This window comes from Chanodichthys erythropterus, chromosome 3 (assembly GCF_024489055.1).
Source record: "Chanodichthys erythropterus isolate Z2021 chromosome 3, ASM2448905v1, whole genome shotgun sequence".
In the NCBI taxonomy this organism is placed as follows: Eukaryota; Metazoa; Chordata; class Actinopteri; order Cypriniformes; family Xenocyprididae; genus Chanodichthys; species Chanodichthys erythropterus.
The window spans coordinates 72518324-72532867 of NC_090223.1; the positions used below are offsets into that span (position 1 = coordinate 72518324).

The window sequence follows — 14544 nt, forward strand, 5'->3', positions numbered from 1 at the left end:
CGTTATTGAAAAAGGCTTCAGTAACAGGGAAAAAGGAGACCTTTCCCCATACGCAGTACTCGTTCCGTATCTCAGGGAACCGAGGTTACGTTAGTAACAGAGTACGTTTTTGTAGTAAAACCATAGTAACTACAAAAGAACCATTGTTTTACTTTGGTTTTTGAAGTAAAGATAGTAACTACATAATGAAAGTACTCGGTTGCTAATGTAACCTCGGTTCCCTTAGATACGGAAGTACTGTGTCATTTGTCTTTCTAAAACAAGATGCTACTTTTCTCTGATTACTGAAGCCTTTTTCAATTGCGCAGTGAAACTCCATGGCCATTGGTTTGTGAAGATAAAGTAATCAAACCAAGCCAATGGTGAGCGAGCCCGCCAAAATGGGCGAGGAATCGGGCTATTTAAGCAGATTTTATTCTGACTGAAGCAACGGCATTAGGCGCCCCACGAGTAGCGCGGCAAAGTATGCAGTACTCGTTCCGTATCTAAAGGAACAAAGGTTACATTAACCGAGTACTTTACCTTTCGATACTACCCTTATACTGCGTCGTTTTACTTTCTAAGGTAAGACGCTACGAGGACAATATAACCACGCCGTGCTACTAAGAGGGCGACAGAGCATTCGAGTCGCGCACTGAGAAGGGCTTGCAACAGGTGCTCATAGTATAGTCATAATATAGTCACCGTAGTCATTGGAATTAGCCAACCGTGCCGAACTGTAGGCTACTGCTAGAATGCGAGTAGAGGCGACATCAATCAGAAACAGTCACTTGTCTGTTGTCTGGCTGCCAGTTTCTCCGTAGCTTGCTAAACATGATATTTAAGCAACATGAACACAAATTAATCATAAAATTAAAAGAAATAACTGATCATCCTACATAACGTGGTCACTATTTACATAGCATATCGTTTGTAAAATCTTGTGTTACTAAGGCAACGACTGAAGAGCACCGTTATCAGCCCCACAGTGGAAAACGAAACCATATTCGTACAGGTCGGCTTGGATCGGCACGGAATGGAACGGGAAAGCAAAGACAATGGTTTGGCCCGACGCTGAAAAAGCTGCTAACAAGAAGTATAAAAAAAGATACACAATGCCAGAGTTGCACTTGTCTTAGATCATAAAATACATAGCCAACAAAACCTTTTTGCCAAATGAATCACAGAAATGTATGCACTTAACTATGTTCTTATACATTTTTTAAAAATAGCATTTTCTTTGGCTAGGCCAAATGTGGGCCAGCACATACCTGGTCTTTGAAAAATAAGTTGCGCAATGATAGCTGTCTTGTGAGGCGAAGAGGTCCCCAATTCCCTAGACTATAAGGGGGTGAAGCGACCATTCCTCTGTGGGAAGGTTGCTCCAGGACAGCATGTACACCCCTGTGTTCAATACGCCCTGGATGTGTGCTGCTCTCAGCTGCCAGGTTAGGGGCGGGACTCGAGGCCAGAACTGCAGTGGGTGCATATGAAGCAGACACAACTGCAGGGCTGGTGATGCTGAGCTCATGAGACCTAGCATCCTCTGTAAGGGATTGCTCTGGCTAGATTACAGCCTTCATGCGGGTTGAGTCGAGAATTATACCCAGGAAGGAGACCCATTGGCTGGGAGATAATGAGCTCTTGGGAAAATTGACCCTGAGCCCCAAGCACTCTAAGTTGTTGAGGAGGAGGGTTCTGTGTGACACTAGCTCCACCTCTGACTGGGCCATAACAAGCCAGTTGTAGAGTTAGTTAGGGTTGCCACCCGTCCTGTGAAATACGGAATCGTCCCGTATTTACAGCCAAAATGACGCGTCCCGTATCAAATCAATACGGGACGCGATTTGTCCCGTATTTTACATAGGTCCACATTATGCAGCATCCCATGCAAATCACCCCACCCGCATTGTGTGAAGACATGTCCTATTCTGCCCCTGATTGGGTAATACTCGCTGCCATCATGATTTGATTGGTTTCAGGTTCACGGGCCGTGAATCACAGCCAATCAGAGTCAGAGGAGGGCGGGACGCCGCCTCGCCGGTTCTCTCCTGAGGCAGATAGTGTAATGTTTTTTTTTTTTTTTTTATCACCTCAAGTTTTTGATTGATAACGTTAGATTTCATATGCTGCCTATTAAGAAATAATGTTAATAATGTACATTAATCATGTTGTGGTAGGATTTGTTTATTAAGGTTAAGTTGTACAGTCAGACACATAAGCATTACTAAGAGATAAGAGATATATATTTAATACATATTTAATAAAAATATAGTACCTATGTGAATAAAATAAACAACTATTTGTTATGCTTAACCAATTTAAATAATTGAATCATTCAATACTATAGAATTAACAATAGACAATATAAAAATGGAATAAATAAATAAATACATAAATATATTTAATTACCAATAATAAAAATGTTGTTAAGTGTTTTACTTAAATAAGAAATTTTTGTAGATATTATATAATTTCCAGTTATTTAGGTGTGGTTTCACTGTTTGGATGGTGTTACTGCAAACAATTGACAAATATTTTAAATCTTTGTTCTCAACAAATGACAATTTACAATTTGTTTAATTTATAATTACTAAGTTGTGGATCTGTTAATTTAATAAGTTAATAAAATATGGTTCACATCTCACAAGTTCCTCCAAAAGCTTATTTTTTGTGGTCTCAGTCACACTTTGTTGGCCTATGTTTATTATTGTCATAGCTGTGTATTCAATATGACCACTGAAGTTGTGATAGTGAGAGACTGCATCTGTTCACACTGATTTCAATAGCAGATATCTTATTATAATGTCCATTGTTATCAATCTTAATATTTTTATGAAAATATGTTATAAGTTATGATATACCACCACTGGCACGCCATCGGGACTATGGTCATCGTGGCCCTGAGGGGTGTGGCCCCCACTGCGGCAGGCGTCCCTTATTTTTCTATATTGAAGGTGGCAACCCTAGAGTTAGTAGAGTATGCATACTCCCATCTGAGGGGAGAGAGCCGCGTCCATGCACTTCGTAAAAGTGTAGGGAACCAGAGATAGCCCAGAGAAAAGAACAAATCTCCTTGGCAAATTTGCAAGAAGATCTGTTTCAAAGCAATCATCTTGAATGAGCGCTTTATCAGGGCCTGATTCAAATATCTGAGGTTGAGGATGGGTTTGAGAGGTCTCCTGGGAGGAAGAAAAATGTGAGGGCACGAGGGACAGAGCCGCATTCTGAAAAGAATGTTGTCCGCAAGCACAAGGAGGCTACACTCATGCTCTCGCAATAAGAGCAGGTCATTTCAGTGAGCGTGGCTTCTGTGTGGGACTTGCCCAGACATCGCACGCACTCACTGTGCCGTTCATCCATGTGCAAAGGGACGTTGAAACAACGGCGCAAGAAATCTGCTCATTAGAGATTATGCTCTTTTATTTTCCAACTGCAGCTGCAGAAAGAAAAGGCATGTAGAACAGAGCTGCTTGAGAGCGGCACGCTGTTTCGGATTTTCGTGACATCACATCTCACTTGTTTCTCGTCAAATCTTTGGTCCAATCAAATGCCGTCTAGAATCTGAAGTCCTGCCTCCTACACTCTTAGGGGCCATTCACACAGAACGTGTCTTTGCATCTAAAAACGCGAGACAGTGCTCAGGAATTCTTTGACACTTAAGTCAAAGCTTAAGACTATTCTTGAGAGGCACAGGTCTTTTTGATATGGGATGCTCTTCTCACACTGAAGACATGGGAACTCTCTAGTGTGAGTTATTACATGATTCTCATAGTTTTCCTGAAACTATTTCCCAGTAGTGTCAAGTATTTGAGTAAATGTAATTAGTTACTGTACTTAAGTATCTTCTGGTCTACTTTGTATCAAAGATATTAGCAACTTTTACTCTCTACTTGACAACATTTTTGAAGTAAATGTACTTTACTCCACTACATTTTCTGCAGCAGTTCCTGCTATTAAGAAGGCATTGAAGGTATTTTATCTTGTTTGTTTGCCTTTACCCACCCAAACTTGTCAACAAGGCTACTTTACATGAATGCGAGTACATTAGCAGGTAGTTGTGAATCAAAGGTATTTGATTTAGGAGATGAGGCAGATAAGGTATATGAACTTTTATTCAAGTATTGTTTTTAGGTTTGTTTTCTAAAAGACTTCTCTTTCAAGTGAATCCTCCTGTGGCTTTTAAGGTTACCTTTTAATCTGAAACTCTTACCACACTTATCACACATGAATGGCTTCTCTTCGGTATGAATATTCATGTGGTTATAAAGGGTCAATTTATGTGTGAAACTCTTTCCACACTGATCACATGAGTATGGCTTCTCTCCAGTGTGAATATTCATGTGGGCTGTAAGACTTCCTTTTCTACTAAAACTCTTTCCACACTGTTGGCAGGTGTGAGGCTTTACTCCAGTGTGAATTCTCATGTGGATTTCAAGTTTTCCTTTTTCTTTGTAACTCTGTCCACACTGTTGGCAGGTGAATGGGCTCTCTCCAGTGTGAATTCTCATGTGGACTATAAGTCTTCCTTTTACAGGGAAACTCTTTCCACACTGTTGGCAGGTGTGAGGCTTTTCTCCAGTGTGAATTCTCATGTGGACTTTAAGACTTCCTTTTTGACTGAAACTCTGTCCACATTGTTGGCAGGTAAAAGGTTTTTCTCCAGTGTGAATTCTCATGTGGTCTTTAAGGTTTCCTTTTTGACTGAAACTCTTTCCACACTGTTGACAAGTGTAAGGCTTTTCTCCAGTATGAATCCTCATGTGGACTTTAAGGTAGTCTTCATGTGTGAAACTCTTTCCACACTGTTGGCAAGTGATGGGACTCTCTCTAGTGTGAACTCTCAAGTGGACTTTAAGGAGTCTATGATGTTTAAAACTCTTTCCACACTGTTGGCAGGTGAAATAACTTTTAGTTCCTGTCTTTTGAGCTCTTTTTCCTGAGGAAGACTTTTTAGCCTGTGTCGCTCTTTCCCCAGTCATGAAATTATTATGTTTATCATCATTTTTTTTCTCTTCTTGCCTTTCATTAAGGTCATGACTCGTCTCTTTCAGTGTCATTAGGTCTAGGGCAAAAACAGACATAAAACAATTTAAACATTTAAAGTATCAAAACCAACAACATGTATGATCTATACCAGGGGTGTCCAAACCTGCTCCTGGAGAGCTACAATCCTACAGATTTCAGCTCCAACCCCAATCAAGCACACCTGAACCAGATAATCAGGGTGTTCAGGGTTGCTTGATAATTACAGACAGGAGTGTAGGAGTAGGGTTGAAACTGAAGTCTGCAGGACGGTAGCTCTCCAGGAGCAGGGTTGGACACCCCTGTACCATCTATACCCTACCCTATGGATCAGGGATGGGCAGCTTTGGTCCTTGAGGACCACCGTCTTGCAGAGACTTGGGGTTAAATTTTGTGGTTGGCTTAAATTTTGCATGTGTGTTTGATCAGGGATGGAGCTAAACACTGCAGAATAGTGTCCCTCCAGGACCTGAGTTGGCCATCCCGTCTAAAGATCTTTTACTCAATATACCAGTGGTTTTTAAACCTGGTCCAAAAGGACCCACCACTGTACATTCTGTATCTCTTCTGTATTTTTCACATCTGGTTAAGATCATGAGCTTGTTAAAAGATTGTTGACATTGATGGAGGAAATTGCAGCTTTAATCGCAAACTACTATTCCTGTTCATCAATAAGGTGACAACTGGACCCATTATAAACCTAAATATAGTTTAATTAATTCATTGAAAAGTGTACTGTTCTATTAGTTGTAGAAGATATTTGTTGTTGTAATTATGTCAGACATAGCACACGCACATAAGTAGTAACCATTCTGTACTCTGGCAGGGTTAGCAATCTCACTACATCCATACCGAGCCTAATCCTAATCCAACCGTGCCTCTTCAAGCGGTCCAGGGAACAGTACTGAGCAATCACACAAGTCAAACGAATCAGACTTAGGGGGTCAAAAGTGCTCGGCCCGTTTTCGATCACCTAGTGCAAGTACACCCTTGATGGATGTGATTATGAATCTGATCCAGACGTGGTCTTTATTAAAAAAAATAATAATAAAAAAAGCTTGATTCATACAAATTCAAACAAAAGTTTTGTGAAAATCATAAAATGCTGGTGGTGGCTGGCAACTTTTTAAAAAAAAAAATTAATGCTTATGAGATGTGTTTTCCTCAGCACGCAATTTACATTTTACAGTTATACTTTTACCTGTAAAAGTTAGAAAATCCTGCGAGTGTGCATTTTCTGACAACAGGCTCCATTAAACTTCAAAGACTTCAATGATATTGCCAAAAGTTTTGGGACACCTGTCTTTGAGTGCACATGAACTTTAATGAGATCCCATTCTTAATCCGTAGGGTTTAATATGGAGTTGGCCCACTCTTTGCAGCTATAACAGCTTCAACTCTTCTGGGAAGGCTTTCCACAAGGTTTAGGGGTATGTTAATGGGAATTTTTGACCATTCTTCTAGAAGCACATTTGTGAGGTCAGGCACTGATGTTGGCAAGAAGGCCTGGCTCACAGTCTCCGCTCTAATTCATCCCAAAGGTGTTCTATTGGGTTGAGGTCAGGCCAGTCAAGTTCCTCCACACCAAACTCGATCATTCAAGTCTTTATGGACCTTACTTTGTGCACTGGTGCGCAGTCATGTTGGAACAGGAAGGGGCCATCCCCAAACTGTTCCCACAAAGTTGGGAGCATGAAATTGTCCAAAATGTCTTGGTATGCTGAAGCATTAAGAGTTCCTTTCACTGGAACTAAGGGTTCAAGCCCAACCCCTGAAAAACAACCCCACACCATAATCCCCCCTCCATCAAACTTTACACTTGGCACAATGCAGTCAGGCAAGACTCATACATCGGGTTGAGAAGAGAAGTGTGATTCATCACTTGTCTCCACTGCTCTAGAGTCCAGTGGTGGCGTGCTTTACACCACTGCATCCGACTCTTTGCATTGCACTTGGTGATGTAAGGCTTGGATGCAGCTGCTCGGCCATGGAAACCCATTCCATGAAGCTCTCGACACACTGTTCTTGAGATAATCTGAAGGCCACAGGAAGTTTTGAAGTCTGTAGCTATTGACTCTGCAGAAAGTTGGCAACTTCTGTGCACTGTACACCTCAGCATGCGCTGACCCCGCTCTGTGATTTTATGTGGTCTACCACTTCGTGGTCTACCAAATCACTGCTTTAAAGTGATTCTCAATCAATGAAAAGCACAGATTTATGCCAAGCGATTGCTAATGAACTCAAGTTGATGAATTATTACAATATCTACTTTATGGTCTTTAAATAAAATGTTTTATACGGTTGTAAGAATCTGAAGGATGAGCCTGCAATAGTACATACATTTCAAAATAAGAGTTCCCATGTATTTTGGGCTTGTTTATAATTAAAAGTCACACGCTAAGTTTTTTTCTTTTTCTTTTGGGCATTATTGGTATTTTGGTTACACAATAAATTGTATTTAATTTGGTTTCCATTTAATTCATAGTAAATTACTGAAGTCTCCCCCACAGGAAGAAAAGGCTAAGAACATTATTTGACACATATACTATTCATTATATAAATTTTACTAGTAAAATCTGTGTCCCATTCACTGAGAGAGACACTATATGACATAGCAAGGAGAACATAGGAAAAGGATAAACATTTAAATGCTGTAATTTTGCATAATTTACAATGCATAATAATGTATAATATTAGTATGTAATTAAATGTAATCGTATGCTATGTAATAAAATTAATTTCAATAAATAAAAATACTGTTCAAAAATCACACATTATTTGTTTGTCACATGTAGTAGACCATTTTTGTGCCGTGGGTAATAGGAGGATTTTTCACCCGGCTACCACCGCAAGTATGTTTCAAACCTGTGGGAAGCACTGAATATTCTAAAAGCAACTCATGTAAACACCTTAATCATAATACTGTCTTATTCAGAATAAGGTCAATAATTGTATTCGTCTGAAAGAAGAATGTCATCTACACTTAAGGAGGCTTGAGGGTGAGTTAATCATGGGATAATTTTCATTTTTGGGTGAACTATTACTTTAATGTTCAATTACTGCTATGTTCAGGTATGTTAAAATGATAGTACAACACTTTTGAGCATGAACAGAAAAACTTTATTTTTCCATTGTTCTCTATTCAGAAGTAGATGTTGGGTTTAATGTTGCACAAAATATTCTCTATTTCTGTAGAGCTGGACATTTTAATAATGATCAAATGAGTTCAGCTGTGAGAATAAAACCAACCTGTTTGTTCCTCAGTTTCTTCATGTTTCACACTGAATGTTTCTTCAATCTTTATGTCTTCAAACTCCTCTTTATTAAACTCAATCTTCATATCTTCAGTCTCATCTTTAATAATCACAGTCTTTATGTCTTCAGTCTCCTCTTTAATGAACGCCATCTTTAAGAAAAGAATAATTAATGTTATTAAGTAACGTTATTAAGTAATTAAGTTAATGGTTTAGACAAAAAGCACTCAAAACTAACACTATAATAAACACTTCATATTTAGACATTTATGATCTATATTTGGTATTTAATGAATTATAGATTATATTTAAATGATTACTCTTTGATGAAAACATGATTAGTTAGTTTGTTAGTGTTTGTTGTTCTCGTTCATGTTCACTGTTTGAGCAGCACGAGTCGTGATTCACTGAATCATTTCTCAAAGTGTTTGATTCAATTGACTCGGAGTTGAAAAGTTCAGTTTCTCCATCATGACTCTCCAGAGACTGAACTCGTGTTCATGATAAACTGATTTATGATATATAGAGGCAATTTCCCAGAAAGGGTTTAAATTAAGCCAGGATAGGCCTTAATCTTGTTAATCATGGCTTAAAAAATGGCTTCCTGAAACACAGATTAAGTAAAGATTACTTAAACCTGGACTATGGAGTCCTGAATTAAAATAAACCAGATTCATTTAAAACCAACTGTGTTAATCTGAATTAGCATGAGAGAGGCTGCCTAGAAAACATGGAATGAACCAAGAAAAGCTTAAAATTGCATGAAACGGTAAAGCAAATCCAAGGAAAATAATCGCAGCAAAAAAAGACTGCAATCCAAAAAAAAAAAAAACCTTTACTAAACAAGAGATAGTTCTTTTAAATCAAGCACAATACATAAGCTGTGAAAAAAGTAATGCCTGGAAATCTGTTTGTAATTAATTATTTTTAAATAGATGTGGATGAGCTTTACTCACACAAATATCACAAAAATACATTAAATAGTAAATTAACTCATTTCACATCATTTGTTAAAAAACAAATATATAATTAATTGAACTGTTTCTATCGATTAAAACAGCTTAAATTCTTAAAACAAACCTTTCTTCAGCAGAATCAGAGCAGATGCAGGAGCTCGGCGCAGTCTTATGACGTCATGTTGTCACTCCAAAATAAAAGTCCTGTTCACACACAGCATTGTCTAAAATCACAAAAGTGCATAAATCTAACTGTTTTACCAGATAATCTTTGTATTAAAATAAAAAGAAACATGTTAAAAAGGTTGTACATGAGTTAATTCATGTGTCCATCCAAATTGAAACACAATTTTCTTTTTAAATTGTAAATTAAGTATACCAGGGATGGACAACTCCGGTCCTGGAGGGCCAGTGTCCAGCAGAGTTTAGCTCCAACCCTAATCAAACACACCTGAACCAGCTAATCAAGGTCTTTAGGATTAGTAGAAAGATATAGGCAAGTGAGTTTTTATCAGGGATGGAGATAAACTCTGCAGGACACTGGCCCTCCAGGACCGGAGTTGTCCATCCCTGAAGTATACATATAAAAACAATGGGAGAAAAAAATACAAACAAATAGGGGGCATACGGATACCACAAAAGATTATAATAATTAAACACAGTACACAGTACACAGTATTACATTTCGTCAATGTAAATTAAATTATAAATTTAAAGGTTCTTTACAACAGATTCAAGGATGTTAAACATTTCCGACACCTTTGATTTGAAATGTTTTGACATTTTCTTAAATTAAGTAAAAACTAAAATTGGGTTTACAGTGGATAATTCTGGCTTTGTGAAGATGAAATTTACACAGAAGACAAAGTAGTAAAACAGTGCAATCAAGTATAACATCCTTAGAATGAAAATCAGACAAGAAAATGATGGATTCAGTCATTTGTACCAGTTTGTTACAGCAGAAGAAAACTAACATGGTAACTTCTGACCAAAAGGACTTAGAGAATGGACACTGATAATACAAATGTAGAACTGATTCTTCTTCAGGATTGCAAAAGGAACATAAAGAAGACACATTCTCAGAAAACCTGCTCAAAAATAAATTATAAGGGTAATACCTATGAGCAATTTTAAAATGGAGTTCTTTAATTTTACTTTTAATCAATTTAAATCAGAGTTTGGATAACAGATACTCCTCTTAACCTTATTAAAGTCTCTTAATAAAATTTGTAGCACGTTTCAAAGACACAACATCAGAAAAAGAAAGAAGGACTTCTTGAGCACTAAACAAATCAGAAACAAATATATTTTGACTCACCCATTCCTTTAAAAAAGGGATTTGTTACATTTTCATTATTCCACATAATACACGTGTGTGGAAAAGATTATGTTTGAAAGCATCTTCCAGGAATCTAGAGCTTGTTTGTGGAAATTCAAGAGTTTGATAGGTAATTTTCTGCACTTAATATTACAAGATAGTAAGAATTTATGGCCATTAAACACCACAGTGTTTGAAGATAAGGTTAGCGATCCAAAACCAGGCCAATCCCTGGCCAATACCTCGACCCACAGAAAATCTGGGAGAAGTGCCGGAAGCTAAGGAGACACAACTATTAATTCCTTTGTAAATGACTATGAATCATTTTAATAAAGGATCTACCAAAACCAAACTTAGAAAGGGCTTCAAAAATAAAGGAACTGTATTGAAAGCTTTATAGAAGTCGATAAACCAAATTAACGCCTCTTCATTTATAAATTCATAATAATCTGGGATTAATCTAATATTATTAGAGATATGTCATCCTTTTAAAAACCAGATTGAGTGTTAGAAATTATGTCTGATAAACAAGGTTTGATCTTTTCAGCATATACAGAAGCCAATAACCTATAATCAGATTTCAAAAGGGTGATCGGGCGCCAATTATCTAAAGATTTGTTATCCTCATTAGGTTTGAGTATAAGAGAGATGAGGCCTTGTTTCATTGATTCTGCCAATTCACCTTTCATTGCACACTCAATAAGCTTTGTAAAGAAGATGCTTAAAGCTGCAGTAGGTAACTTTTGTAAAAATGTATTTTTTATATATTTGTTAAATCTGTCATTATGTCCTGACAGTAGAATATGAGACAGATAATCTGTGAAAAAAATCAAGCTCCTCTGGCTCCTCCCAGTGGTCCTATATTGCCATTTGCAGAAATACACCGCTCCCGGTAAGAAACAACCAATCAGAGCCAGGAGGAGTGTCTTAGCAGTGTCAATCAAGCTCACGTGCGCGCTGATCTCACCCCTCTCATGCACAGCGCATACAGGAGTTCAAATTCAAGATCACCGGTGTGCCGCAGCTTTGCTTATGGCGGAAAAACAATCCAAACTGCCAATTCCTTGAGTGGCACCTGCTCACAAAATAAAGACGGGTAAACGGAAAAAGACAGATGACGATGATAAAAAAAGCCAAAAAGAAAGAATTAGATAGAGCCCGAAATAAAACGAGGGTAAATATCGGAGTGGCTTTTCCGAGGTGGAGGGAGCTACGTGTCCTGAAAGGATTAAAAACCGATGCAGAGTTAGCCACATTTCAGCTTGACAAGTAAGTATCCCTGCTTGATTTGTTTCATTTTTTAAGAACTACACAACTAAGATAATTTCAAAACAGGCCTTCCCATCCCCTGCCTGATGCTTCCTCTTCTCCCTGCCCGTTGACTCCTCGAAGTCGCTGTGGGTGTGAATTCCTCGTCGGAGTCCATTGACTCAGTGTCAAAACTCTAGCCGCATAACATACAGATAAAATGTCACGCACTGTGCAAAGCAACTATTGAAACCTACTAATTCACTGGCTTGTCATGTTGCTGAAATAATGTACTAGCAAACCTTATTTAGCATTACATATCTATAGAATAAACTCCCTACAGCAGCTTTAATAAAGTCCCAAAAGACTTTAACAAATTCAAAGGGTAACCCGTCCGGCTCTGGGGATTTGTTATTTGGCATTATTTTTACTATATTATAAAGATCATCTATATTAAAGGTTTCCTCAAACAATTCTCTGTTGTGGTCATTCATTTTAGGAATCACAGATCGAATTTTATGAAAAAACTAAGATTAGGGTCAAAAGATGAGGTATAAAGATTATGATCAAATTTAAATATATGGGAAGAAATCAAAAAAGGGTCATTAAATAACATTATTAATACACAGAGAATAGATTTCTTCTCTAGGTTGAAAAAGTAAGCAGAGTTTTTCCCCAAACTCAAGCCATTTTGCTCTTGATCTAATAAATGCGCCCTTTGCTTTCTCTAGAAAGATAGTTTTGGAACCACGCTATGTAATGGCGACACACATGCACCTCAGTAAAATGGCAATACCGAAAATGCATGCAGAGGTTAAGAGCAATGTCGCAGCGTCTCTCCTGACGGCAGAAAGAGTTGCCCTTACCTGAGACAGCTGGACATCCAGGGCAACAGACTTGTATGTCACCATCACGTGTCACGCGTTTAACTTTCTTAAACATGTTTCAGTGTGTTAATGAATTTTACTTATACATTGACTACAGAAACCACGTAGTAATGTACCGGATCATATCATTTGACTTATCATGTGACTCTTCATAGACATAAACAGAGAGAAGTAGCTCCGCAAGATGCATGTGGTTTGTTTATTAACTGCTAGAGCACCAAAAGTTACACAGTGTACCTTTAATTGTTAATTTAAGGAAAACCAGATTACCTAGGATTCCGTTTTAGAATGACCCTTCTGTTTAAAATGAGTTAACATTGTCCTTACATACACTTTTTCACTCCCTTCACTCCTTGTCCGTTCTCTGTTGTTGCTAATGTTATGTAGTTTATGTTTGGTGTCTCCTCCGTTGTTCATTAAAGTGCCTGTTATTGTGGATTTCCTTGTACTGCCTCGTCTCTACACCAGCATTTGTAACAATAGTATTTTTTATTACAAATACACTCATTGCAGCTTTAAAAAATCTTCACTTGAAAAGCAATACTTGCTTCTTTTATGTTATTTGAAGAACATTAATGGCAGACAGCAGCTTGTTATGACCATATGCACAGATCTAATGTAATGTTACACATCAAATGTTTGCACAATGCATAACCAACTATGTTTGCGTTAGTTTAGACAGGCATTTTGAAATACTGCAATTCTCTGTGTACTGATCATTCAAACACAACCGGAATTTGGAAATTGTATATTAAATTATATCATAAATTATATTAAATGTGGAGGATGTTAACTGTGGAAAGATGACTGACAGGCCAGTTTACCATTTTAAGATGCTCGTAACAGACACAATTTAATGGCATGACAGTATGTCCCAAAGCCATTCTACTGTTTTGCTACATGCTTAAAACTATGTACTTTTTCTTCACAAAAAGAGTGCATACATTTAGGGTTGAATATGGGACACACTAACCATTTCACTCAGATACACATTACTAAAGAGAAGAAAAGGCCTGCATAGCTTACATTTAATGCAGACTTTATAGATTTCAATTTCTTAATTCCACCCTCCCTTTTACATTTCAGGTGGAGATGCTGTGCTGACAGTGGAAGAAAAAGAAGTCATAGTTACTTTTGACAGTCTTTTGATGTTTGCCACTGGCACAGACAGAATTCCTGCTCTTGCATTTGATTTAGAGGAATACACTGGAACTTTTACATGATCCAGTAAATGGATCAAAGAGACTTTATCCAGAGGCTAACACATGTGCATTGATTCTGAGGCTTCCAGTACATGCCTCATATGAGCGCTTCAACCAGAATATGATTTTAGGCATTGTGGGCACGCCTAATTTAAATTCATGTTTTAGATTCTTCTTGTATTTTTGTTATTCATGTTGAAATATTAAATAATGTGTTTAACAACATTGAGTGTCTATTTTGTATTTTTCATGTCTTGATAGTAAACTTTTATAACCCACAAAAAATATGGTTTAACTGAATATAGCTGAATATAAAACTATTGATTCAAAATATAACATGATAATAAATATAACATGATTTGAATGACAAAGTGGTTTTGGCGAGTTTTGACTCATTGTGCCACAATTTACTTTGCTTGAGTTTGATAATTTCTGATTATTACTGAAAAGAAATGGGAAAGAAGACTTTTGTCATTCGCAAGATTCTCCTTGACCTGAATACCTGTATCTAAGATCTGGTCTCCAGTCTAATTTTATTTATTTTATATATTCATAATTTTATATTTCCCACATAAAGATCCCTATCCCTTTAACCCTCTGGTACTGTTCTGTTCAACAGAGTTGAGTTTGTGGAAAAAACATTTCGGTTCTTGTATTATTTTATTCTATGATTCC

General features: G+C 37.5%; 1 protein-coding gene across 1 annotated transcript in view; it reads right to left on the minus strand.

Annotated features, from left to right (window-relative positions):
* Nucleotides 1-4109: 4109 nt before the first annotated feature.
* Nucleotides 4110-14544, minus strand: part of LOC137005584 (zinc finger protein 420-like) — a 45340-nt gene continuing 34905 nt past the window's right edge. The window contains exon 4 of the mRNA XM_067366455.1: nucleotides 4110-4759. Coding sequence (XP_067222556.1) covers nucleotides 4110-4759 — 650 coding nt within the window. The remainder of the gene's footprint in view (nucleotides 4760-14544) is intronic.